This window comes from Canis lupus, chromosome 9, assembly GCF_048164855.1.
Source record: "Canis lupus baileyi chromosome 9, mCanLup2.hap1, whole genome shotgun sequence".
Taxonomy (NCBI): Eukaryota; Metazoa; Chordata; class Mammalia; order Carnivora; family Canidae; genus Canis; species Canis lupus.
Genome location: NC_132846.1, coordinates 66,127,879 through 66,155,534, shown reverse-complemented (window position 1 = coordinate 66,155,534; position 27,656 = coordinate 66,127,879). Strand labels below are relative to the sequence as shown.

General features: G+C 52.4%; 1 protein-coding gene and 1 long non-coding RNA gene across 4 annotated transcripts in view; both read right to left on the bottom strand.

Annotated features, from left to right (window-relative positions):
* TUNAR (transmembrane neural differentiation associated intracellular calcium regulator) overlaps nucleotides 1-23,612 on the bottom strand; it is a 47,127-nt gene extending 23,515 nt beyond the window's left edge. Inside the window, exons 1-2 of one of the 3 annotated variants that reach the window (XM_072839828.1) lie at nucleotides 23,478-23,612; nucleotides 22,400-22,756 (exon numbers count right to left, since the gene is read on the bottom strand). In XM_072839828.1, coding sequence (XP_072695929.1) covers nucleotides 22,400-22,411 — 12 coding nt within the window. In that variant the 5' untranslated portion in view covers nucleotides 22,412-22,756; nucleotides 23,478-23,612. Of the gene's footprint in view, nucleotides 1-17,465; nucleotides 17,485-18,919; nucleotides 19,062-22,399; nucleotides 22,757-23,477 lie in introns of those variants that run through there. The other 2 variants (XM_072839829.1, XM_072839830.1) reach the window with 2 other exon arrangements.
* On the bottom strand, nucleotides 823-4,167 carry LOC140639562 (uncharacterized). Its single transcript, XR_012036222.1, has 2 exons — nucleotides 3,984-4,167; nucleotides 823-1,037 (listed from the first exon to the last, which is right to left on the bottom strand). It is a non-coding gene; the product is annotated as an uncharacterized lncRNA (long non-coding RNA).
* Nucleotides 23,613-27,656: the final 4,044 nt, after the last annotated feature.

Here is a 27,656-nt window from a genome sequence, read left to right as displayed (position 1 = left end):
TTGAACCTGGAAATCTACCTTCACTGTAAGGATAAGAATACACACACACATTTTCTGACAGCTTATTATCCATGTATCTTTTCTTACGAAGCTCCAACCCAGGGAAACAATAAAGGATGAGCCCAGGATGGCCTCTGCAGAATAGGTGTGTAGAAGAGGTGTACAACTTGGTACAGGAACAAAGACAGTCTTGAGAGGACAACAAATCAAAACCAAAACCACACACACACACACACACACACACACACATGCACACCCCAAGGAGGAGCTCAAGAGAACAGGTAGTATAAAAAAAAAGGAGAATATGGTAAAGATAGATAAAGCAAGAAGAAAAAAACAAAGGCAATTAAAAATTCCAGGAAACACACACACACACACACACACACACAATCCCTCTTAATCAACTCATGATCCAAACAGAAACAAAATTAATCAATGGCATGATTTTAAGCAATAGATGGCATGCAAGCAAATAGAATGCATTTGACTCTGTTCCGGGACATTCTGCCTTGAGCAATTCAGGAGCTGAGAAGCTGATGCCTAGAGAAGGAAGTGTAATCCCCAGCATACTGTTTCATGCAGCATTAGACACTTCTGATACAGCAGTAATTAGATCAATGTCACCTACCAGTTTTGATTCCTAGAATCAAGCTCTGGACAAAGCATATGGTAGAAAGTACATGACAAGATGTAAATATAAGAAGCTCCAATGTAACATCAACTCTAATGCTGAAGGTGTGTGATACCAAAGGCAAGAGGAAAGGCAGGAAAAATGGGCACTAATCACCTCTTCCTAGAAAATGAGGAGACAGAAGCACCATGAAAAGGTGATGGAGAAGAACATTTATTTAAAGATTAAAAAGTAGAGACACCAGGGTAACTCAGTCAGTTAAGCATCTGACTTGATTTCTGCTCAGGTCATGATCTCAGGGTTGTGGAATTGAGCCCAACATCTGGCTCTGTGCTCCGTGGGGAGTCTGCTTGAGGCTCTCCCTCTCCCTCTGCTTCTTCCCACCAGGTGTGTGCGCACTCTCTCTCTAAAAAAATAAATACAAAAATCTTTAAGAAAAAAAGTAACCGCTAAAAGTACTTTAATAAAAATAAAAACAGGCAGAGGAGGAGTCATGTCTTTCTTTTTCACTTTAGATCAGCCACAGCTACCTGAAGGTGACAAATTCACTACCTGGGTGGGAGTCGTGGCTCATGCGAAAACTGAAAAAGGAACACGTTGTGGATTACATGAATTTAGAAGAGTAATATCTGCAGGACTCGAAATACAGCAGATATTTTATTGTGCCTACCCCTGCCTCACAATATGCAAATACTGACTAAAAAAGAACTTTAAGTGTTCAGTAAAAAGATCTGCCACACAGAGCACTTTGAAGAAACCTATGCAAAAGTGAACCCGAATCTGGACGTAAAGTATGACAACTATTTTAGGGACAGCTAAACTGAGCAAGGCAATTTGCACTGGGTTAACAGGTGGCCCAAAAAATGAGCAGGTGTGTGTCTTTGTGGGGGGGACTTCGGTGAGGAAGGCTTCCCACGGAGAGCCTGGGAGGACACTCTGCTCTTCGCATGCTCCCAATCTTTGCAAACTGTAGATCCCTCTACTGCTGCATTATATCCACACAACAGAATATTATCATTATTATTATTTACAAATAGAAAACAAGTCTCTACCTTTTGGGGAGCCCGGGTACCTTTTAAAAACGACTTGCAAGCAAGTTCAAACTGCTACTCCACCGCCCACATTATAATGCCCAGGATAGCAAACGATGCATGCAGAGGCTTTCTCTCTGCTTCCATGGAAAGAGAAACAATGAAGGCTCAGAACGGAGGCCAGAGGATGTGATGCAGCTCCTGGCTTGACTCTGGCCCACCCCAGACCGTTCCCTAAAGTCCCAGCTTTATTCTGAGCCAAAGAGGGTAGAGGGCACCTTGTGCCAGAAGGTGGGGCTACAATGAATCCTGCTGCCTAAGATTCCATCTGGGGCAGGTCCAGAGTAAGGCCTGATGCTTCCCCAATTAGCTGGAGCAGCCTGATGTCTATTTCTGGGCTTCTGCCTTAGTTTCCCCCATGAAGCCCAGATACAGAGGCCCTGACACTGTGCCTGGCTCATCCAGTGCCCTCTCTCCAGGACACCAGCCTCTCGGAGCGCCCTTTCTCCCACTGCTGGCCACAGCACTGTTCAGGTTGGCAAGGGAAGCAGCTGGGTGTGCAGCAGGATCCGCATGGGTGTGGAGCCAGAGAAATGACAGCTGAATACCGTCTCTGCCACTTACTGGCTGTGTGACCTTAGGAACATTTCTTAACCTCACGGAGCTCTGGCCTTCTCAAGGATTCATTAATTTACTTAGCAAATACTTTACGAAGCACCTATCTGGGAACAGGTACCTGCTAGGTGTACAAAGCCCTGACAGTCCCTCGTAAGGATTCTCAATCATTGGTAAATGCAGAAATTTACCAATGCCCTCACTTTGAAGAAATGTGAGGTTTAGGGAACCATGACCCTGGGGCTGGGACCTGAGACTTGGGACCTAGTATTGTGATACATGTCGAACCACCCCATGAAAGCACACCGTCTTGGTGACTTGACCATCCAACTGCCTGGATCCTGGCTGGCGTCATCCTACGACAGCTCCCCACCCTAATCCCTACATGCACGCATGCACACACATGGGCACACGTGTGCACTTTGCTGGAACTAAACTCTCTGGACATGGAGCGAGACTGGCGGTCCCAGTACTCCTCCCACCAAAGCAAAGCTGCAAGTGACTCTGTCTCTCTAGCCCCAGGCTTAGTGTCCCGCCTCCTGCAGGCCGGTGCTAAATCCCAGCGTGTCTTCCCTGGCATGCCCTTCCCAGTTAAGACACAGGGCTTTTGTGGATAAAGGTGTGGCATGTATATATACAAGGGACTACTACTCAGCCATCAAAAAAACAACAACAACAACAACAACAACAACAATAGAAATTTTGCCATTTGCAATGACATGGATGGAACTAGAGGATATGATGCTAAGGGAATTAAGTCAAGCAGAGAAAAGACAATTATATTTCACTCCTGCGTGAAATTTAGAGACAAAAGAGGATCATAGGGGAAAGGAGGGGAATATAAAACAAGATGAACTCAGACAAGGAGATGAACCAGAAGGAGATAAAGAGACCCTTAATCATAGGAAACAAAATCATAGGAAACAGAGGGTCGCTGGAGGGGAGGGGGTGGAGGGATGGGGTAACTGGGTCATGGGCATTAAGGAGGAAACGTGAGGTGATGAGCACTGGGTGTTGTTATATACTACGGATAAATCACTGGCTTCTACCTCTGAAACCAGTAAAACATTATATGCTAATTAACTAAATTTAAATAAAATTTTTTAAAAAGACACAGCTGTGGGGATCCCTGGGTGGCTCAGCGGTTGAGCGCATGCCTTCAGCCCAGGGTGTGATCCTGGAGTCCTAGGATCGAGTCCCGCACTGGAGTCCCTGCATGGAGCCTGCTTCTCCCTCTGCCTGTGTCTCTGCCTCTGTCTCTCTGTGTCTCTCATGAATAAATAAAATCTTAAAAAAAAAAAAAAGACACAGCTGTTCTTCATGCCTGGACCACACTCTTTCAAGTGGCTGATTGCTACGCCTCAAGACCCAGCTCCAAGGTCCCCTCCCCAGGAGGCCTTGTCTGACCATCGCCTGCTTTCTGCGCTCCTTGCACTTACCTGGTTGCCAGCATTTGCCACAAATCTTTAGAGACGCTGCTGTCTGACCTGACTCCCAAGAGCGGGACAGCCTGACTGATCCATCTCTGGGCCTCAGCTCCAACCAGTGCCAGCAGAGAGGAGGCCCTCGGCAGAGCTGTGCATGGTTGAACAGCCCACCTAATGGGGATGCCACCTGCACCCCACTCCGAGAGCACCCCTTCTGAAGGAAAGGATACCTCGGAGTCTGGGTCCTCTGGCCGCCCTATGCCCTAACTACATCTATACCTGGCCGCAATGCCAATGCCAGCTGAGGCTCGCTGAGGGGGCTGGAAGCTCGTCTCTGAGGATGTCTCGAAGCTCTGCAATGGTGCAAAGAGAAGCAGGTCAGTTGTGAGAGGCTTGTTCTTTCAGGCACGGCCTTAGGGATTTTTTTTTTCTTTAATGTAAAAAACGAATAGTCTAGAGATCCACAGCTCAGCACCTGCAGAAGGTCACTGGCTTGATTCCAAATCTCCTCTCTCGGTCGACTGGGAACCATTTACGCCAAAAAAAAAAAGAATGTTTCGATGAGCACGACTGCTGCCAGTGGCCCACAGGCCCTGTCCTCTCTGCCTCGCACCCATGCCTCATGGTGCTGGGGTGCTGCCCTTCTGCTGCCCTGGGCCCAGCGGGGCAGGACTTGGTCTAATGCGTCTCATTCACTTAGGGGCCCCGACCCCTTGTTCAGATGGGGCTTCTTAACAGGAACCTTATTCCCAAGCAGAGGACACAATGACAAAGATGGCACTGGTTTTACCAAAAGGAGACCCACTGCCCTCAAACACCCTCAACATAGGTCAAAATGAGCCTGGCACACAGGGCATCTGTGTGCCAGGCACTGTGCTCGACCCACCACATGGCATCAGGCCCACAAGACTGCTCCTTGAGCCATTTTTTTTTTGGATAATGAGCCAGGCCCAGCAAGGCGGGACATGCACCCAGTGGTGAAGCCGACAAGGCCAGCCCTGGTAGCAGTCCTTACCCTGGGTGTGGTGTCATTGTGGAGCTTTTAGAAGTACTGGTGCCCAGGTCCCAGCTGACACCAGCTGAACCATAATGTGCAGTGTGGTGTTGAGGAGAATTTGCATTTTTCAGATGCTCCCAGAATCCCAGCACTTGAGCATGATGCCTCAGGCAAGAAGAGGGTCTTCTAATCTTAACTACACACCTACTATGCACCAGACACTCTGCTGGCAGCCGGGGGGGGGGTGGGGGTGGCATATGTGTGGTGAGTATCGTGGCCTTTCCAAACCAATTTCTGCCCTCAGAGCTTGAGAAATGAAGGCCCCATGTGGGATGAGAGAAGACCTGCACCCTGAGAGCTATAGGGAGTTCCTGGGGGATGGCCCCCTCCCTGAAGGCCCTAAGGAACTTCCAATTCTTCTTGGCAGCAAAAATCTCCTTAAAGGACTAGAGAGGGGAGCCTGGGTGGCTTAGTGGTTGAGCGTCTGCCTTCAGCTGAGGGTATGATCCCAGGGTCCTGGGACCGAGTCCTGCATTGGGCTCCCCGCACAGGGAGCCTGCTTCTCCTCTGCCTGTGTCTCTGCCTCTGTGTGTCTCTCATGAATAAATAAATAAATCTTTAAAAAAAATTAAAAAATAAAATAAAATAAAAAGTAGGGGGGGGCAGGCAGATGGAATCTTCAGGTCTGCTGACCCTATGCCCATCCAGGGTGCTCTAGACTCCTGTCTCCTGTGACCCCAAATCCCCATGCCCCCAAATCCAAACTTCCCAGGGCGGCTTTGGTGCTGCCCACAGGACAGACTGTCCCTGCCCAAGCTCCCACGCAGCCTCCACCCCCTGCACTGGCCTTGGTCTCCTCCAGCCCTTGGCAGAAGGCATCCTAACACGACTCTCGAGCGGGCCCTGTCTGGCTCTCTGGGCTCCTGCGGTGAGAACATTTTTCCCACTGCAGACTTGGCAGGTCATGCACTCCCTTGCAATGGCCAACAGGTTTCCACGGGGGACCACCTTCCCTGTCCAAACCCAGCGCCCGCTGCTATGTGAGCTGACGCCCCCGGGCCACCCTATGGCCCATCCCTGCAGCCAAGCCGCCAGATACAGTCTTTGGCTCTGCTCTTTTCCTCCATCATGCCCTGACGCTTCTTCCTTCAACCATCATACCATTGTAACCAGAGCTGGCATCTCTCAAGTGCATGGTTTTAATGGATATACACGGTCTCATCGAGTCACACAGCAGCCCTGCCATGTGCACTGAGGCTCGCCCAGGGGAATCTCAGTCTCCAAGTACAGCCACATGGAGCCTGATTCTGAAAACACAGGGCAGTTCCCACGCGTGCCGAACTGGGCTAGAGCGAAGGCAGAGATGGCCAGACGTCCTTGCCCTAGAGAGGTCTGTGCTCTTGGGGGAGGGGAGGAGAACCAGACTGGCTCAAATGTCTAAGCTGGGAGCCACCTTCCCAGACACAGCTGTCCCTGGGCGCCCGGAGGTCGGAACGGTACCTGATGGGCCGGTGTGCCAGGTGCTGTCAGGAGTCTGGACGAAGGATGCCACACCAGCCGGGGGTGGCCTTGCTCCTCGGAACACACCATGTGCCCGAGCCACCACCTACTCGCTGCATCCAGGCATTGGCAGCATCCCAAACAGACGCCAAAGCAGCACAACCTGTCCCCCTGAGCTCTGGCAGCAGCTGACTTCACGCCCATCCTGGCAGAGGAGCCAGAGGACACAAGAGCCCACTGGGAGCATGTGCCAAGCTAACCTGAGCAGGAGACAGGCGAGATCCCTATGGGCCGGCAGCACCGAATACTCATGGAACCTTCCGGTGGAGAATGTGGTCCACCAGGGACCTGCCGCTGGAAGCCTCTCAGTGTCGGGGGCTCAACTGTGTCTCCTCAAGAGATGAGTTCAAGTCCTAACTGCTGCTACCTGTGACCTTATATGGAGATCCAGCCTTTGCAGATGTAATCAAGTGAAAATGAGATCGTACTGGATTAGGATGCGCCCTAAATCCAACGAGTGGGGTCTTTTACAAGAGAAAGGAGAGGGAGGTTTGTACACAGACACGGGGGGAGAATGGAACGTGTACATTGCAGAGACACAGCCACAGGCCAGGGGCACCAAGGAATTGCTGGTGGCATCCCCAAACCAGGAAGCGGCATGGACCGGGAGCACCCTAGAACCTTCAGGAAGGGCACGGCCCTGCCAGCACCTTGATTTCAGATTTCTGGCCTCACGAACAGCAGGAGAAGACTTTTCAGTTGTTTTAAGCCACCCAGCTTGCAGCACGGTTATGCACCCTACGGAAGTAAGCACTCAGCAAGGACACATGACAACAGGGAGCCAAGATTGGAAAAATCCTCCCACACACACATGTCCTGCATGATAATAGGGTATGAAGTCTTGGGGGATTAACACTTGGCAGCAGAGAGATGCTGGTCTGCTGGTCCGCTTTCCTGCTCCACCTGTGTGACCCTGGGCTCCCCCCAAAGGTGGCCTGAGCTTTTTTTCTCATCTGTCATTTCAGCCCATCAAGCCCTGCCCCACACTGCCCAGCATCACAAACTCGATTGTGCCCATGATAGGGCTTCATACATAAAGCTGGTTATTTGAGTTAGGGGACCCCATGGACCCCATGGAAGAGGGTGGAAGTTAACTATAAAAGCCAGCGTTTGGGGCAGCTGGGTGGCTCAGTCGGCCAAGTGTCTGCTTTTGACTCACGTCATGGTCTCGGGGTCCTAGGATCAAGCCCGTGTCAGGCTCCCTGCTCATCAGGGAGTCTGCATCAACCTTTCCCTCTGCCTGTTCTTTCATCCTCACTCTAATAAATAAATAAAATCTTAAAAAAAATTAAAGGCCAGTATTTTCTCTGAAAAAGGAATCTACATTCCAAAGTCTGGGGCATTGTCATGGCCACCCCTGCCGCGTCTTTAGAGGCTGGGAAGGTGGCCACAGCCGGGCTCCACCCAAGCTCAACAGAGAGCCAGAGAAAGTGAGACCTTGGTGTCACTTCCAAATGGGAATGTGTTTTCAGAAATCAATCAATCTGACAATATCTGCATATGCCAAACTTTTGCTCTTTTAAGTGTTTGCCAGCACAGATTTCTCATCTGCAAATGTTGGTTCAACCTCCATATTGCAATAGGGCTGTCTTTCTAAATCCCGATGGGATCATGACGCTTCCATCTACCCCAACTTTGCTTGGCCCCAATAGGAAAGTTTGGCCTGGGCTCTCCACACTCATTCAGACCTGCATCCATGCTTCTATGTCCAGCCCTGGCCTGGATGTCTCTGTCCTATTCCAGGCCTGCCCAAGCCCACACCTCTTCGGGGAAATTTCCTGGGACCCCCTGCTCCTCATAGACTCCAAACAACTGGTAACTTTTGCTGTGAGCACCCCCACATTACAGCTTGCCTCTACTGTAGATGATGGGACCCCACTCACTTCCTTCATCTGAGAAGACACTTTAGAGCAGTCAACAACCTGGAATCACGTCTCATTCCTGCTCTCGCTGGCTATGCGCTTGGACAAGGCAGGTGGCCTCCCTGAGCCACATCATCTCCAGCTTGCAAAGGCATAAGCAGGAAGAGTGGCCCGTAGGAGGCTCAGGACTGCATGGCACACGCCAGGCTGGGAGCCCGCTGCTGGCACGTGTCAGCCTTTCCTGCTGCTCAATGTGCATGGTGCTGCCACTAGGTCACCTCTGCGGACTCCTTAATGCCCATGGGCCCCCAGTGTGCATCCCTAGACTGAATCAGGTCTACCACCAAAGTCTTAATTGCATTTGGCAAAATGAAAAAGCTACGAACAACACACATTGATTGTTTAATTAATTAAACTTAATTAAATGAATTAATTAAAAACAACTAATTTGGGGGGGTGGTGATGCCTGGGCGGCTCAGGCAGGTAAGAGGCTGACTTAGGCTCAAGTCATGATCTCAGGGTCAAGAATGGAGACCCACGTCGGGCTCTCAGCTCAGTGGGGAGTCTGGTTCTCCCTCTGTCTCTTCCCCTTGCTTGGTCTCTCTCTCTCTCTCTCTCAAATATATAAATAAAATCTTCTCAAATAAGTAAAAGCCTTTCTGAAAAGCTTATTTTGAAAATTCTGACGTTAAGGTCTTCCTTTTTTGCTCTTACAGGATTTTATTTTTAAGTAGTCTCCACACCCAACGCAAGCCTCCAACGCACAAGCTCAAAATCAAGAGTCACATGCTCTATGGCTGGAGCCTGCTGGGCACCTCCCTCCCCAACCCCTCATTTTTCTTATTATTTACCGTACCATGGGGGTAACACAGGACAAATTAAAGTTTCACAATTTCATGCAATTCTTAGATTAAATAAATTTCCTCACCTCTGCACATCAAAAGGCTGGCCACTGTAACCCTAAGGTGAGCCAGTTTGGAGGCGCGGTGCAGTGAAGGCTCTGCTTCTTTCTCTACACCCCAGGACCCCATCCCTGAGCAACCCCCCACGGCCTCTGAGGACAGGCAGCTCACCCACCACATGACCCCACCCACCCGGCCACAGCTGTTTAGACTGGAGGGGCCCCCCACTCTAGCCCCACTCCGCTCAGCATCCCTCCTGGGAACCTAGGCCCCCAGCAGAGGACGTGTGTTGGGAGGTCAGTCCGCAGTAAGGCTGAGGCTGCTGTTTTGGGGTGAGCGTTAGTTGGCTATATGCTCAGAAGTGCAGGAAGAGATGGCCAGCATTGAGGGTGAAGGTAGCGTGGCCAGGGCCAGGTGGTGAGATGGGACCCTGCAGGTGGATGAGAAGGAAGGTGTCCTGGCAGCTGCTGCAGATGCTCCTGTGACCATCTCTCCTTGGCCAAGCCAGACTTCACTGCTCAAAAATCTCCCATTGCTTATAAAATTCATGTGTTGATTGTTCTGTCTTCGTACACCTCTAGTTCCACGAGGACAGAGACCTGGTAAGTCTTGCTAGCATAGGTGCTCAACGAAGCTTCTAGATGGATGAGAGGATGATGTGCAAGCTGGACAGCGGCGTTCTGATTCTTGCCCCCCCTCCACGTGCCGGCAGCAGCCCCAGGGGGGAAGCCTTCTCTCTTGAGCTTGCAGGGAAAAGAGTGAGGAGCTCCCCAGGCTCAGCTTTCAGAGACAAGCCAGAAACCAGACAGTGGTGACCGCTCATGGGCTTACAGCAGGGAGGCCTCTGCTGAAGTCCCTTCCCATAAAGAGGGTCCACCTCCCCACCCCCAGGGCAGGGCCAGGCAAGAAGAGGCCCAGGGGCAGTGGGGACACCCTGTGCCCAGTCTGGAGATCAGCCCAAGGGACACAGAAAAGAGTCTGGGGTTCACAGTCCAGGAGAGGGGGGTGGCCTGTGACATGGGGACCAAAATAAAGATTGTAGTGCAAGGTGGGGAGGGCAGGCAAGGAGAGGAGGGGAGGACACAGGGCAGGAGGAGGAAGGAGGGCGAGGGGGGTGGGGGCAGGGGAGAGAGAGGGGGTAGGGAGAGGAGGTGGGAGCAGCCCCGCCATATCCGCGAGGGGTCATAAGCACAGCACCCAGGGCCCATGAAGAAGATGCTTCCATTTCTTTTAAAATCAGAAAAAGAAAAGTAATTTTAGTTATAAGGAAATACTTTAACATATACCATTAAAATATTCATCTTTATATCAGCTTAATCGTCACATGATTTTTAATACTTTCTTAAGGAAGAAGGGGCCCATGGAGACGAGAGTGCCTAAGGCCCCAGAAAGTGAGGTCATGGCCCTGGTGAAGGAAAAGGAAGCGGAGGGGAGGGGAGAGGAGGGGAGGAAAGGGGGGGAGAGAAGGGGGGAGGTGGGGAGCTGGCTACATGGGGTCTGTACCACCAGTGCCTCTTTGAGCCAAAGGAGCAGAGCCTGTGCTCTTACACGGCTTTACTCGCTTCTTCGGGGGGGATGCCTGGCAGGTGAACAGGAAAGGTGTGTGTGGGGGGGGGAGCAAGGTGCTCAAGCTGTTTATAAATGTCTGAAGGTGACAGGATGTGCACCGACCGCCAGAGCCACAGCCCACTCTACAGCTGTCGCCTACGCTGTGCAAGCCACCAACGCGCTCTGTGCGGGCTGAGCATGTGCTGCAAATACCCCGGCCCTCCCCCATCAAAAGACGGAGTCCAACTACCCATCCCCCCAAAGTGAGGGCCTCCAGAACTTGCTTCTAAGGAGCAGCATATGCCAGAAGGGATGGTGTGTGGTTCCTGAGGCAGGGCTGGAGAAGGAGGTACAGACAGACGCCCAGCTCACTCTTTCCTGGAGCAGGTGTACTGGAAGTCAGGCTGGCCTGGCCAGCTGTGCTGGAAAAACCCCACAGAGAGGCCACACAGGGTTGGAGGAGCCTCCCCATGCCCCCAGTCTGGGATGGGGGTGAGGCAGATATGTGAGCGAGGAAGCCTTCCAGAAGATTCCAACCCCAGGCACAGTCTGAATGCAATGTCACGTGACGACTTCCACAAGAACTCCCTACCCAAGCCCAGGCAGCCCCTGGACTTAATAATAAGCCTAGTAACAAGCATAATAAATGATGAATGACTAGTGTTTGAGGCCACTCTCTGGAATATTTTATAGGCAGCAAAATATACTCCCTAAACCTCAGTTTGCTTGTCTGTAAAATGGAAACAATAAAAGCACCTGCTTTATCCAGCTGTTGCTCAGATCACATGAAGCTGTCCCGGGAAAGCCCTCATTTCGCACAGAGTCTCCACCCAGAGGAAGCACTGGTACATTAAAGCTCCGACTATCACTCACTCATCATCATGGCCATCGTCCGTTAGGAGAGAACGGGGCTCAGAAAGACCAGCGGAAATGGACAATTGCAAACTGCCCAAGAATCACACGGTGACTTAGATGCTCCACGGTCTGACCCTGAGAACAGCTTCAGATAAAAAGTGCATGCTCCTGGAAGTGGCTGTGACCGTAATCACAATGTCACTGAAGAACAGTCACTCCAGCCTGGGAGGCGCCAGGTCCTTGACCAGAAAAACAGGAGACACTGAGGTCAGGTGCTCAGAGTGTCCTCAGCAGTGGCAGCCCCTGCCTACCCGCGAGGCGGCCACACACCTGCCACCATGTATGGCTCTGCTCCCCCCTTTTATCAAAAGTCATTAAAGTGGTGACACCTACAACACGTGCCAGCGGGCAGGTTACCTTTGTCCCAAGTTGCAGCACCGTGTGGACCTCCAGAGATTATTCACCTAATGCACGTGTTTACTAAGTCTGGGGGTGATAAACCTGGGGAGGTTTGCAAACTATGCCTCCACATTCGGCAGGCTGGGCTGTGACAGTTTATGAAAGGGAACTACGCTTACAGATCTACCTAATAAAGCCTTGAAGGTTTTACTGTGTTGGAGGCAGCCTGCAGGACTGCCATCACCACCGGGAGAACCCGCCTGATAAGGCCAGAAGATTCCAACCCCAGGCACAGGAGAGCCAGGGTGCTCCCGATGCTCGGCTGGGTCAGGGTCGAACAAGCCCCTCCCCACACAGCACCCCTCACTAGCCACTAAGGTGCCTGGAGCAGCCAGGACTGGGCCAGCTCTGTCCCTGATGCTGGGGATCCAGGGGACACACGATTGTAAGGAGACAAGAGGCACGGATGGTGATGCCACAGGGCAGTTTGTGCCACATCTGGCAACGTCCAAGGAGCTTTGAGAGCCAGTGTCACAGGCTTTCCTGGGACATTTGACAGGGCTTTTTATGATACCCAGAGCTCCAGAGACCTCAGCCTCATTTCTTTCCCTGCCCAGACCCTGAGAACCGTCCTAATTTCCTCCCTTATTGCTCTTTTCTTGCATTAAATATCCACACAGGCTTCAGAATCCAAAGGCGTGAAGAAGGGACCAGAGATGTAGGTGTCATGCCCAGTCCCCTCCAACACAGGTCATCCAGGACCCTGGCTCTGGCCCTGGCTTCCAAGAGGAAAGGCAGAGGAACAAGGAGAAAGCCACGTCCTCCCTGCCTGGTTGGTGGCAAGGCAGTGTGAGTACAAACTGTCCGCTGCCACGTGGACACCTGCCAACGCTGGGCATTGGCCAGCCTCAAAGATCATGACTGACTCCGGAATGATTTGGTGCCCTGCTCGGCTACAAGCCCACTGTGCAACCTTGGGCCAGCAGCCTCACCTCTCTGGGCCTCGTCTGCTGACCTATAAATGGGGCCAATGACAGGGTGGAGCTGCCTTCCCTTCCTGGGCCCACATTCTGGGGCAGTGCACTCTCAGGCCCACGGCAGCTCTTCACACTGCCCCAGAATGCTTTGCCCTTGGCATGATTTGGCAGTCGGCCTGTCCCAAGGAAAGGCTCTTTGCCAGGGCCAACTCCCCAGAATCGGCTAAGAATTTACCCACTGGCCTGTGGAACATGCTTCTTTTTCTTCTCTCTCTCCTCCCCCCTTAACAATGAGAAGGTGGAGGTGGAGGACCGAGGTGAGATAAACACCAGTGACCCCTGGAACCTTCTTTGTGTGTCATCTGCCCCGCCAGGTGTGCAGAAGTCAACACCCTGCTGAGCATGATGATCTCAAAGCAAACGGGCGCTGAGTGGCACACACTTTGGCTCCTGACACTGACTCTGTTTCCCACCCATTCAGCCCACTGCAGGGGGAAGCTCAGGGACGCTGGCCGGGGAATGCAGTCCCTGGAATCTCTCAGCCGTGGATGTAGGCCTGGGAGCATTGTTTGGAGGCCAGGAGCAGCCTGAATGTGTTCACAGAGGCGCAGGGAGACCCACAGCTCGGTGCATCAGGCTGGGACACTGCCCACTCCATTTCCTGTTGGCCAGAGTCCACCACGGCTGGGCAGCAAGTGCCTGAGCCAGCGGCTCCCTCACCTTGCCTCCCAACCCCAGCAGGGCCGGTGGAGCTGGGGTCTGGGCAGCAAAGCCCAGAGGATCGCTCAATAACTAGAGACAAGTGGAGCACAATTAAATGGCCTGGAGGTCCTCCCCCCACCCCCCCCCCACCGACAATCATGCTTACATCCACACAGTGTGTCTCCCTGAACATTTCATACACGTTCACTATAATACAGAAGTTACAGAGGCAGCATGAAACAGGATCACCAGCTAGCTTTTCAAAACCCACATCCTCACTCAAACACCTCCCATGGCTCCTCATCACTTAGAGGACATGGAACACTCCTCCTCCTAGCATTCAAGACCCACTCCCAACAGGCCAAGTCTGATGCACTTGCTGCCATAGCCTGACACTATAGCCCCACGCCACCTCCTTGCTCATCCATCCCTGGCAGCCCAGCCTCTGCACATGTGCTCATACCTTCCCTTCTGGAATGCCCTTCCCCCTCATCTCCGCTGGACAAGTTGCTACTCGTCTCTCAAGGCTGATTGTCAGATGGCCCCAACGTCCCGCATCCAAACACACCTTTCCCACCTCTGCCTGTTAGCTCATACCAACCACTGTAATGAGCTACAGGTAGTTACATAACACATCTCCCGGCTATCTCGAGAGTCAGTTAAAGACAAGGAACACTTTGTCCACCGTCATCCCCGACACTACCCTGCCTGATGGACTCTCAGTGGAGGCTTGGTCAATGCTAACACAGCAGGAATTTGAAAAAGTACCAAAGCTCAGAGTGAAAGTGTCTCCTTCTGTAAGATTCAAGGAGAAGCATCTGCACCGGGCAGGGCCCAGAAAGAAGGATCTGAAGTTTTCACAGCCTTTTCTGTGTTGCTATACTCCTGGGTGGGCTGGTTTCAAGGGGACCCAAACCAGTGCCCTGTAGTGACCACATATCCCATCTACAAGACTCCTTATATCTTTTATATCTCTACCCAGTTATTCCCTCAGCTTGCCTTGGAGGCAAATCTTCCAAAATGGTCCATCTCTCACTCCCACTCACCATGCGATCAATATTTCTGAGTGCGGTTTGCTGTGCTTAACCCAGGACAGCCACTCCTGATGAATAGCCCGGAGCTCCTCCTTCCTAGTGGGAGAAGATAAGGGCCCAAGGAATAATGTCTAGGCCTCACTGCTCCCATCTGTAGGAAAGCCAAAGCAGGAATCAGAGTAGAAAACCAAGCATTCTGCTCCTCTAGAGCTGCCATTTCTCTGGAGCATCATGGAGCCTAGAACAGTGCCTGAACAGAGGTGGTGCTCCCTGAGCATTTGCAGAGTTAAGGGGGGCAGGATGGAAGGACTACTAAGATTAATGGCAGCTAAAGGAACTGTCCAGCCCAAGGTAGGGGGAGATCCAGCCTATTTCTAGAAACTTCTTCTGAAAGAGATTTCTATATCCATTTTGATAATCCCATCCAGTAAAGAGGTACCCCCAAAATATGGAGCCCAGTTAAAGGGCTGCTCCTAAAACAACTTGTACTCTGGTAGAAGGCCTGGAAACTTGAGATCTGCCCCAGTGCACTTAAGCGTATCCATCTGCATGGGTTTTCACAGTAATGGTGGGTCAGAAAGTAGTTGCTCCTCAGGGGTGTTCCCTGCCCTCTGAGCACCCAGCCTCATCAGTTCCCAGTTCTCACGGGCTCTCGCAGAGTGAGTGCCTGCCAGCTGTGTGGTTTCAGGGACGGCACAGAAGCCAGTGTGGCTAGAAGGGCAGAAGCAAGGGGCTGGAGGCGGGAGAAACAGGCAGACTCAAGACCACCTCGGGCAGTGCATGGGGCCTTCCCAAAGTCCTCAGCCACCACTCTCGGGGAGACAGCAACATTGGGGAGCTCTGAACAGAGGAGGGTTGTAAGCTGGGGACCCACTGGAAAACAAACTATAGAGGGCAGGAGGGAAGCAGGAAGAGTGGCTAGAGAGGGGAGGGTGTTCTGGGTGGACCTGATGAGAGTGGCCAGCACGGGAGGAGTGTCACATTCTGAAGATTTTACAGCAGGAGGGGCCATTAGTGATCAACCAGCCGTGAGAACCAGCGGATCTGGAATTTCATTGTGCCTGAGATAAGAATTACATGGAAGGTGTTAAAAATACAGACTCTGGGTCTGATTTAACGGGTCTGCAACAGGGCTCAGGCGTCTGTGCTTTAGTTAAGCTCCTGGGTGTGTTCATGGAACTGGTCCTGCAAACCACACTTGGGAAAAACCCTGCAAGGCCCAGTCCTTGCACCTGACAGCCCGGGAAGCCAGGGCAGGAACAGAGTGCGGCAGAGGCTTGTCGTTAGGAACCCAGGTGGGACAAAGAGAAGGCAGGCCTGACCCATAGGCGCCTGACTACCCCCCAGGCTCTTCCCACCAGCCCACTAGCCAGGAATTCCAGATTTTGAGCAAACTTCTGAAGGGCAGGCGGTGGCATCCCAGGCCTCAGAGAATAGGAGCCGTGTACGGACATACGGACACACTGCGGCTGTCTTGTCTCCCACGGCAGCCCCCATCCCCGCAGGGCCTAGAGCTGGCACTTAGTACACTTGTGATCAACTGTTGACAACACCTGTCAGGCGGCAGAATGTCGGGGCTGGTCCCAGGGCTGAGGCAGAAGCAGAGGCAGGCACACTGGACCAGAGGAGACGGTGCCAGGCCTGGGCAGATGGACAGAGCAGCTTTCTGAGTCCACAGGGATGTCCTGGGGCAGGCCCGTGGACACGCAGCCCTGATGCAGAAGCAGCACAGGCATCTCCAGGGAATTTCAGGACCGAGGCAATGTCAACACTGTCAGTAAAACTGGCTGAGGACGGCCTCAGCATTCTGTTTTAGAAGCTGAGGGGACGGTGCCACTCCAGCTTTCTGGGTGGAGAATACGGGGCGCAGACTTCCATGCCTACCCTTAGGCTTCACATCTCAAAGCCAGGCTTACATTTTTAGAAGTACTCGATAACGCCCTCTCAGCAAGTGAACGGAGCTGTGCACACTCATAAATCATCTTCAGCTTGGGCACTGTGCTCTGAAGCCCCATTCATTTTACTTAGAAATATAAGACTTGTCAATACTGATCGTTAAGAAGATGCCGATGGCTGTTATCATCTACTTTCTGAATTAAAAGGAAATCGAGCCTCCTTCGGGGGTGGGGGGGGGGTGTCACATCGAGGCCATAATGAGCTAGAAGAGTCGACCTGTGGCAGAATGAAGCCAGGTGTTGGCCAGGATCTCAGACCACATTAGCAGACACAGGCTGAGAAATTGGGGTGACCAAGGCCCTGGATGTGCCCTGTTTGCTTTTCTGCTTCAGGATGCTAAGGGAGGCACATATTAACTCATCACAGATTATCAAGAGCCTGAACCAAGTGGGAAAGCACTGACCACCCCCAAACACCACCACGGACCCCACGGTTCAGGCTTCAATAATGCTCGATCGCAGTAGCAGGTAGCCTCGCAAATTCTGAGCCACGCTGCTCTGCGCCTACCAGGAGGGCCTGTGAAAGTGTAGGCTTTAACCCCACGGAAAGTGCCCTGGTCACTGGCGCTCATCATAAGCCACCAGCACAGACGGCATAGAAAAATCTAAAACTCTTTAGTGATTTTATTCTTGGATTCTTGGAGCTGCAAATGGACGTTAAATCATTCCTATGACCACGTCCTAAATACTGTTCATTGTAACCACAGATCGCAACTCACAGACTTTGGTGGCCTCTCTCTCGCCCTACCCCGATGCCTCTGTATGGCTACTTTGGCATTTTTTGCCACTTAGCGGCCATATATATGTACTAGAAGTCTGGCCCGGAGCTGAAAATCCTGGGCATCTGTTCTCTCAAGGTTTGGGGGCAAAAGGTACAGACTCTATGGGTCTCCTGGGGGCCATGCAATGTTATTTCTAATTCATCGAATCAAAAAATTGTGCTGGCCACAAAGATGCTTTGGTATCTTACAGACGACAGATGAATCACAATGGAGTCTTCCAACACATTCTGTCTGCTTTATCTCGTTAATCAACTATCAGGAAACTTGGAAGCTCTTGGCAGATAAGCAGTTCCGTAATCCAGGAGAGACAGAGGGAGGGTCTTGTTTGTCAAGACGTCACTCACATGACGCGGGCAAGGCCTGCGTCAGGGCTGGCAGGATTTTAAGCTGAGGACAAAGAGAACCAGCCTGAGTATCGTTACTAGAATGTAGGGACAGGTGACTTCGGTGACTCCCTTACGACCTGGAAATCCTATGTCTGGTGCCTCCTGTTTGGGTATAGATGCCACTCATCCGGATCTGCAGGCCGATCGGCAAAGGCCAGCAGCAGCCCTACAAACCTGTGTGGACTTCTGGCCGCTGGAAAAGCCCGTGACAAAGGCTTCTCTATTTGCTGGCTTGAAAAGTTCTTCAAAACCTGCATTTCCTCCAAGTCCTGGAAATTCTTAAAAGCTGCAGCCGAACCTTGAAATTCTGGTATATGTTCCTCCTATTTCCTTCTGGCTCATTGTTTAGGGAGGATTAACCTGTGTGGCATCTTGGAGGAGCAGTCACACTCCTTTGAAAAGCTTCTCTTACATAACTTTGATTCTGGGGCCCTTTTAAGAGGTGCAGGCTAGCAACGCCTTCCGAAATGTCCTACGTGCCAGCGTGTGATCACTTCCCACAGAACCCCAGGGTGACACAAGACCTAGGGGAGTTATTTTAGCTTCCCCCAAAGAACTACCAACGCTAACCCTTTTTTGGGTAACACTTGGCTTATCTCTAAACACCTCCGCAATCTAACACATCTGGCACGGAGTTAAAATCCCAGCAAAAATCCAAACAAAAATCCCAGCAAATTCAAAATTCTCTGAATAGTCAAATCACCCCCAGAGGTCACCCGCGTCAAATTCTTGCATGCTTTCTCAGTGCCATGGTGTTGTTTAGAAATTTGGGATGAAAGGACACAATGTGGTTGCCAGGCACATTGCAGTGATGGTGGCAAACAAGGGGTGGTGCGGGTGGCTTAATTTGAAATCCTGTGTGGTTCTGGAATTCACTAACTGTGCGGGTCTGAGCGACACACTCCAGGGGACCATCTCTCGAGCCCCGGGCTCCTCATCTAGAACGGGAGGTTGGTGACGTCTCCTCTGCAGAGAAGATGGGGTGTTTGAGGACTGCTGGTTCCCTTCCCCGTCATCTCCTTCCCTACCCTCTGTACCTGCTGGTGACTGCGGCTCTGCTAAGGAGCCCGACCTCAGACACCAGACTACTTCAAGTGTTACCAGGAAGCCCGCACAGAGAACCCGGCAAAAACACCCCTGCCAAATCTATGAACTTCTCACCATCTTTCAGCTTCGGCTGAGTTCAAGGCTCTAATTAAAGTACTTTCCATTTTCAAAACAACTGCAAACAGTAATTACATACTTCCCCTCCTTACCTTCCAGGAACAGCCTGAGATGGAGGCAGAGCCTCAGAGTCTCCAGGACCTCAAGTTACACACACAGAACGTCATGTTCCTCCTACCCCAATGACCCAAATTACATACAGGCTCCTGCGGCTCCGGCCACATGGACCCTAGAGAGGGTCACAGCTCACTTGAGCCCTCTCGGATGGGTGTCAGACTCCACGGTGCTGGGGACACTGGCATAATTGCCTTGAGGATGAAAGCCCCATCATCACACATTCAAGGTAGAGTCCCCACTTAGGGTAATAAAGAGCATGTTTTATCATGACTAGTTCTCCTTACTGTGTGTATGGAAGTCTAATTGGAATCGTTACATAACCTTAAAGTACGGAGCATTCTGGAGCTATTAATAACCAGCTGCATCCCAATCCGAGGATTGTTCAAGCTCAGAGTTGGAGAGATCACCTTTTACTAACGCGCACACACACACACACACACAGACACTTGCACATGGACACATGCAAACGTACACGCTCACTGCAGGTATGTAAAACGATGTCCTGAGAACCTGAAACATTTGTTCAAAGTCACAGAGCCAGGAACAAATCCCACGTTCCCCGGCCTCTGGCGATGTTCCTTTCACCTGCACGTCCCATAGGTACCTTCATACATCCTTAACGTTGCACAAACCCCCAGCACCCTCTGGGTTCTCAGGATGCTGGGTATGTCAGCTCTGAGCAAGACGTCATGGCCTAGACTCCCGATTCAGAGATGGGATGCCAACAAGAGAATGCCTCATTGTTATGCCTTTGTGATACAAACCCATCCTGTCATCCCAAAAGAAACTGAGGCACCCAAAATATATTTGCACATGAAGCCTCTGTATGTATGCTGTGCACGAGCTCAGCCTTAAAGATCTTCCAAAAAAGAGATGGGTTTAAGGCAAACCCAAAATTGAAAAGGGAGAATTTATTCTTGATGGTACATTTTCATGCTGGGGAAAAGAAAATGGGAAAAAAATGGGAAAGAAGTGATGAATTAAAAATAAAATTATCAGGAACAGGAGTAACGTTTTACTGTGTGACCTGGCTTTGGGTGTCAGTAGTGTGAATTACGACATAAAAATTGTTCTTTCATAATGACACAATCATTTCTAAAAGTAACTCAACAAAGATTGTTTCTCTGCATTCGTGTTTATACAAACCTGCCCAGCTAGCTACTCTGAGCTGAAACACACAACACCCACCCACCATGCTGGGAGATTAAGCCCAATATGAGATGCATTACTTGCTGTTTGCAGACCCTATGAGCTTGTCAAAATAAAAGCTTTGCTCTGGTTTTGTGAATCTGAAGCAGTCACAAAACCCACTGGGAGCTTAGTTTCTGAGAAAAAGGTGAGACATGCCCATTTCACTTGGGATTCAGTAACACTTTAAAAGGCTCATTAATCCACATCTTTAAAAGACCTATGACAACCCTATCAAGGGCCCATAGGTCAAGTTGATGGATGTAGCTGCAACAGGCACAGAGCAAGGCAGAGTCTAAACATCCTTATGGCCACCTTTTCTGTCACAGTCCCACTGTGTCCCTGCTGAGGTGGGCTGCACCTGTCACTAATATAACCAGCAATCAATGGAGTGGGGGGATTCTAAAAATCAATTCATTTACGTGGCTAATTGTTTAGGCTGAGAAGGCCTTACCTATTTAACTAAGATGGATTCTTGCTGGAAGGGACAGGCAGGCTCACCAGCTTGCCACTTTCTAGCCAGCTGGACTTCTAATTGATTTTATTGTATTTTATCAGTTCCTAGAGGCCAATGTCATTTCTCCCAATGAAAAGCCTAATCTATCCCATAACCCTAATCTGGCACCTTGGGACATTTTATAGCCACCATGCTTTAGACTAATAATCCACCAGAGCACCTCTCAGCCTTCCTTCCCTCCGAGTGGAACCTGAATCTTGCAGCTCCCCCCTTTGACCACGTCCTCTTCTTGGAAATCAACAGCTTATTCAGTGCAGAGCTATGCATCCAAATGTGTATGTCTCATGAGCTCACACATCTCAGTTCAGGCCAGTAACCCACTCTCGGCTTGCAGGACTGTTTAGTTGGAAAAGAACTGAGAGGTCATCCAGTCCGACTCTGGAGAATGGGGAAACTGAGCCCCCGGTCTGCTACAGGCTTTCCCTGCACTGATACCAACACTGTACCTGTCGTGGAGACCACCACCACCAAGCCTAACACTTGGACATGTGATCAATTAAACAAGTCGTTCGGACCTGGACCAAACAATTCTGGGTGGTTTTCCCCCTTCAGTGTCGGCCCAAAGGCACTTAAGCAAACTGAAAAGCTCCAAGCTGGAGAACTGGGTACAGGCAGAAAGCCCCATGTCTACATCAAGTCCCCTCCCCGTTTCTTCTGGGCTGGCCAGTGTGAAGTTCTGCTGCCACAGAGGGTTGGCAAGTGTGAGCCGAGAGAGAATTTCGGCTGGGGTCGGCTCTGGAACGGTGGCCATCTGGGATTAGCCCCAGTGCTTGTTAAGTAACCATCTCTAAGACTTACACAATCCGGGGCAGGCAGCCTTGATTAGCCCTCACCCCACAGAAAGGTTTAGGACATGCTTCTGAGGCTGAGCATGTGCCGGCAGGCACAGCCTAGAAGGGGCTCGGGAGAGGAACCAAAGCCTGCCCTTGGCCTCCTTGAAGAGGCCGGAGAGAAACAGGATCACAGGAAAGAGAGCACCCAGGGAACATGTTATCCACCCCCCCTTAACTAAGAGAAGTAATCTTATGCTTATAGTTCACACGAAGGGTTAGCCACGCCACCGAGCAATGGACAAAAAAAATATATGCTATGGGCAGTTTATTTCCCCCCAAGCAGATACTGACGGGCACAAGTGCTTCCACACACATGCAACGACTCCAGAAGGAGGCAGTTAGTAGAACTGGGACAAGTGTGCTTGCTACAAAGGGGTCAGGCTGGCAGAAAGAGTTCCCTCATTTTCAATCCTGGCCTCTCGCATCCTGGCCTTGTGACCTTGATTGAGTCATTCAACCTCTCCGGGCCTCAGTTTCCAAATCTGAGCCACGGAACAAGGGGAGCCGACTTCCCTGGGTGTTTCGGAGGCACGCTACCCAGCACAACTCGGACACCCATTACGTAGTCACTATACACGAGTCGTCTCCCCCACAAATGAGGTGTCCCCCCCACCCCACCCCGCCCCCCAGAGGAGTCTGAACCAAGATGCATATATCCTTCTCTGGACCAAACAGGTCTCCTGCCTGCGTGTCAAGCCCGCATCGGCCTCCCCGATGGCACAGGAGAGCCCGGGGGCCGAGGGCGCCCTGGAGGTTCAGCCTCCCAGGCAGGGTTTTGGGGATAGAAGAAATGGAGGGGGTTCAAGGGGAAGCCCCGCAGGCTCCCAGGCTCTCGGTGGGGGCCGGACAGGGGGCTCAGGGGAGGCCTCCGGGCCGGGCTGAGGGGCTTTGTTCCCGAGGCGGAGGGCCTGGCTTACCGAGCAGCGCATCCGGAGGCGGGCGGGGGGCGCGCGGGGCACGCAGCAGAACCACAGCCCGGCCGGGGCCCGGGGCGCCGGAGGAGCCGGAGGAAGGCGAAGAGCAGCAGCAGGAGGAGGAGGAGGAGGAGGAGGAGGAGGAGGAGGAGGCTGCCGCGGGCTCCTGCCTCATTCTCCCGGGCAGCGCCGACCCGCTGGCCGCCGCGGGCTGGGGCTGGCCGCCGGGCCCCGGAGCCCGCGCGCGCCGCTCATGTCCCCGTCCGCCGCTGGCGAGGTGTGCGCGCAGCCGGGTCCTCTCCGTCTCCGGGCGGCGCCCCGGGGCTCCTCATGCCCCGCGCAGGGGCTCGGCGCGAGGACCTGGGGGGGCAGCGCCGAGGGGAAGAGAGAAAGAGAGCGTGAGAGCGCGCAGGGCTGCACCCGGGGGCCGGGGGCGGCGGGCGCCCCGCAGGACCGCGCGCCCCACCCACCGCCCCGCTGCGCGCCGGCGGGGCGCCGAGCCCCAGAAACTTTAGCACATGGCCGGCAGGTGCCCCGGTCCGCGCGCGCCCCCCTCCCTCCCCGCCGCGGCCCCCAGCCCGGCTTACCGGCGGCCACGGCGCCCGGGGACCGCGGCGGGGGGGCGCCCACCCGGTGCGCCCCGGCTGGGGAGGAGCGGGGCGCCGGCGGCGGCGGGGTCCCCGCCTGGGAGGGACACCTGGGCGGCGGCGCCCCGCGCGGCTGGGGGGGGCGCCCCTGGAGGGCCGGCGCGCGGGTCGGGGTCTGCAGCCCCGCGGGGAGGTGGTCCGTGCGCCCCTCCCGCGCCCCGCGGCGCGGCTGCTGACGGCGCGCGGGCTTCCCCGGCCGCGGGTCTGCGGAGCCAGCCCCGTTACCTAGCGACTCGCTCCGGGGAGCCCACGCTGACGCGCGCGACGAGCCGGGCTGCGGCAGCCGAGGGGAGGGGAGGGGAGGGGAGGGGGAGAGGAGGGCGGGCGGCTGCGGCCGGAGCTCCTCCCTCCGCCTCCCCACCGGCGCTGGGGAGGGGGCCCCCGGGAAGACGCGGCCTCAGCCGGGCCGCAGGGCGGAGGGGGCAGGCGCGCACCCGGGAGGCGCGGAGATGCTCCTTCGCCTTCCCTGGGGACGCAGCAGCAGCAGGTGGCGGCGTGGCCGGCTGAGGCCCAGCGCCCCGAGGCGCGCGGAGATGGGCCCGGCCGGGGCGGGAGAGCGGCGAGCGTGGCTGTGGGCGCGTGGGTGTGTGTGACACGCTCCCACCCACGTGGCGTGCATGGGGAGCTGAGGACGCGAGTGAAGGAGGAGCCTCCTTCTTCCTTGGTCTCCCTCCCTCCTTCCTGGACATTTGCTCCTCGGATGACTGTCCCTTTATCATGGAAGCACAGGTCGCTCAGCTCCCTGCCCTGAGCTCCTCCTACCTTCCGAGAACAGGAGGTTGGGCATCTGCATGGCGATCAAACCGCCACCACCACGTCCCCTCCCGGGCCCTTGGTGATGCTTCCCCACCCCACCTCCCGTGTGCCCTTGTCCGCCTTGGAGACCCTGTAACCTGCTTTGCGGTACCTTTCCGGGTCTGCATTTGGGGCCTTCCAGACTGGGGTTTGCATATGGGCTCTTTGAATTGTCTGCAGTGTGTAGGATGCTCCTTAAGTTATTTAACATCTTCACTCACCTGGACTGCTTGTCAGTGAGCTACAAAACTGCACTGAGATACTGCCTCACACCCCGCCTCAGAATGCCTAAAATTGACAAGTCAGGAAAGGACTGACATTGGAGAGGATGCCGAGAAACGGGAACCCTCCTCTTACACTGTTGGTGGGGATGCAAGCTGGTGCAGTCACTCTGGAAAACAGTATGGGGTTTCCTCAAAAAGTTAAAAATAGAGCCACCCTAGACCTAGCAATTGCATTACATACCCCAAAGATACAAATGCAATTTGAAGGAGCACCTGCACCCCAATATTTATTATAGCAATGTCCACAAGAGCCAAACTATGGGAAGAGTCCAGGTGCCCGTCAACAGATAAATGGATAAAGAAGATGTGGTATATATATATATATATATATATATATATATATATATATACACACAGTGGAATATTAGTCATCAAAACATGAAATCTTGCCATCTGCAACGACATGGAGGAAACTAGAGGGTATTATGCTAAGCGTATTAAGTTAATCAGAGAAAGACAACCATCATATGATCTCACTCATAGGTGGAATTTAAGAAACAAAACAGAGGAGCATAGGGGAAGGGAGGGAAAATTAAACAAGACAAAATCAGAGAGGGAGACAAAGCATAAGAGACCCTTAATCATAGGAAACAAACTGAGGGTTGCTGGAGGGGGAGGGAGTGCAGGGAGGGGGTAACTGAGTGATGCACATTAAGGAGGACACGTGACGGAATGAGCAAAGGGTGTTATATACAATTGATGAATCCTTGAATTATTTCTGAAACCATTAATACTGAATTAAAATAAAAATACTGAATTTAAATAAAAATTTAAAAACCAAAAATAAATAAATAAACTGGGAGTGCTTGTCTCCAAAACTCCTACCTAAGTATTAGCATCTAAGGTGCTCCAAGAATGTGAACATGTGTCTGCTGTAAGGCACGTACAGCCCATCTCTTGGTCTTCTGGGACCTCATGAAAGTACACCCCAGCACCCAGGATATGGTGCTGTGACGTAGCAGGCGGGGACTGCTGCTTTTACAAGGTAACTTGCCCAAGTCCACTGGATGCTTCCAAGTAGAGCTGGGCCCAAACGTAGGCCTCCTGGTTTCCAGACTCTCATACCCTACCACTGCCCCCTCTTCAACAGTTGGGTGCAGGGAGACTCACTTCTCTGCTCCTCAGAATTCCTCCTATTCCTGCTACAGAATAGGAACCACTTGCCACCTCATCCACAGGACCAAGCTCATGCCCATTCCCCACCCTGCTATCCTTTCTTCCTGTCTGATATGGATGTGGGGGTAAAGGAGCAGAAGATGGACCCTACAGAGGATGAGGGGGATCCTACCTACCCAAGAACAACCCATACCCCAGCTGTGAATCTCCACAGGGCAGATCCCTCCCTTAGGGGTTTCGGGTAATATCAGGCCTGAGTGGGTTTTGATGGCCCAGTGACAGGATACTTCCTCCGATCATCATCATCATCATCATCATGATCATCATCATTGAGATGCCGTAACTCATGTTGAAAAACCCTGCAACCCCATCCAAACAGAAACCTGTATCTTAAGAAACCAGGGTCAAAGGCAACGCTCTCCTGGGAAAACCACTTTGCAGCTGAGCCGTGTGCAATGGTTGAGATTCAACATTTTCTTTTTTTTTCTTCTTCTTTTTTTTAATGTTTTATTGTAGTTCAATTTGCCAACATATAGCATAACACCCAGTGCTCATCCCATCAAGTGCCCCCCTCAGTGCCCGTCACCCAGTCACCCACCTCCCTTTCCACCACCCCTTGTTCATTTCCCAGAGTTAGGAGTGAGCGTCAACATTTTCTAGTGAAGTTGGAAGCAACACCTCTAAATCCCCGATTAGATTTTTATTATGGTTGACGACAGCCAGATAGCTGGCCCACTGGACTCTAGAAGGACGGTGTCCCAGTGCCATGGTGGCACCAGGTTCCTTCCTCACACACACTTCCCAACGTTCCAGTGTAACTGATACCTAATGGGTCACAGAACCTAGTGCTTCCAATGCCAAATGAGACCTCAGAGCTTGTATTCCACGTGCAACCAGTATCTGGGCCTCCACTATTCTGGAAAGCAGACAGCCTGTGGGGAATGGGATTTGATGGCATGAGCATCTCATGCACAGGACACAAAGATTTGAGAAACGCCAGCTGATGGTGTAGCCAAAGTGAACATGTTCGGTTCTCTGTGGTCTGTGTATGGGGTGTGGGGGAGGGGCAACATTGCTTCGTTGTGGTGCATGCTTTTCTCCATAGAGGCTGATTTTAAGGAGGCCCACAAATCCCTAGGGCCACATCTTTCCGAGATGTCCATCAGCAATGCAGTGGAGGAACATCTCCCCAGATTTGTAAGCAGCATCCACTGAAGTCAGCACAGTGCCACAGTGCTAGGCACTAGGGATGCTAAGATGAGCCAAATGAGCCCTCTGTCCCCTGGGTCCTCCCCGGGGCATTTATGGAGGGCTGAACCCATACAGATGCTCCAGGCACCAACAGCTTTATTGACAAAAGCTCATTTTAACCTCACTGAAGCATATCAGGTAGGTCCATTCTCCCTTCTTTGAGGGAAGCTTTAAAGGCTTACATAGATTCCCTAGAGTTACACGGATGGCAAACAATGGACTTGGGAGTTGCAGCTTGGTCTCCCTGACCCCAAAGCCAACATCCCTAGCCATTACCTTATTTTATCTGCCAGGCTAAAGGAAAATGGGGACAATAAAAATATAGAAAGTGGCTACCTGACATTTAGGATTACAAATGAGATGTGTGTATCAAGCCCCCAGGGTAGTTCCTAGAACAGACTAAGCTCTCAACAAAAGATAACTGTCGTTGTCATTAGACCCTCAATTCTGCTTTGAAGTGATAAGCTCCATCTTTTTTTTTAAAAAAAAAAGATTTTATTTATTTGAGATAGAAAGAGATAGTGAGAAAAAACACGAGTGGAGGTGGGGCAGAGGGAGAAGCAGACTCCCTGGGGAGCAGGGGCCACAATGTGGGGCGGGGAGCTTGATCCCAGGACCCTGAGATCCTGAACTGAGCTGAAGGCAGATGCTTAACTGCCTGAAGCACCCAGGCGCCCTGAGAAGCGTGGTCACATGAGCATGACAGAGTGCTACGTTTGGAGGCATTGACAAAAGTGACTATATCTACCTGCAGGGACTCAGCTGGCTACACACAAGCCGGTGACCTCTGAATGGGGTGCGGGGGGTCTCTAGGCATGAGTAGGTGTTGGGTAGTGGAGAGAGCAGGATCAGGAGGCTTGTAGGTGGGAGAAGCACAGCGTTGTAAACAGCAGCCCACTTGGGCTGGGGCTGAGAGAGACCCAGGACAGGAACACAAGAGGTTGGACAGGAACTAGAGGAGGCCATGGCCTCTGTGAGTGCCGGGGAGCTGCAGGCAAGGCCACCCACTGGGCTGGATCTCTGGGGTGGCAAGTGGGGAGACACAGCAGACAAGGAGCCAGAGGACAGATCCCAGCCTGCAGACCGCCAGACAACCAGCTATGCTTGGTGTCCTATCACTCCTAGGGACAATTGGGTCATGATCCCTGCCAGCCTCAGCACTTTGCA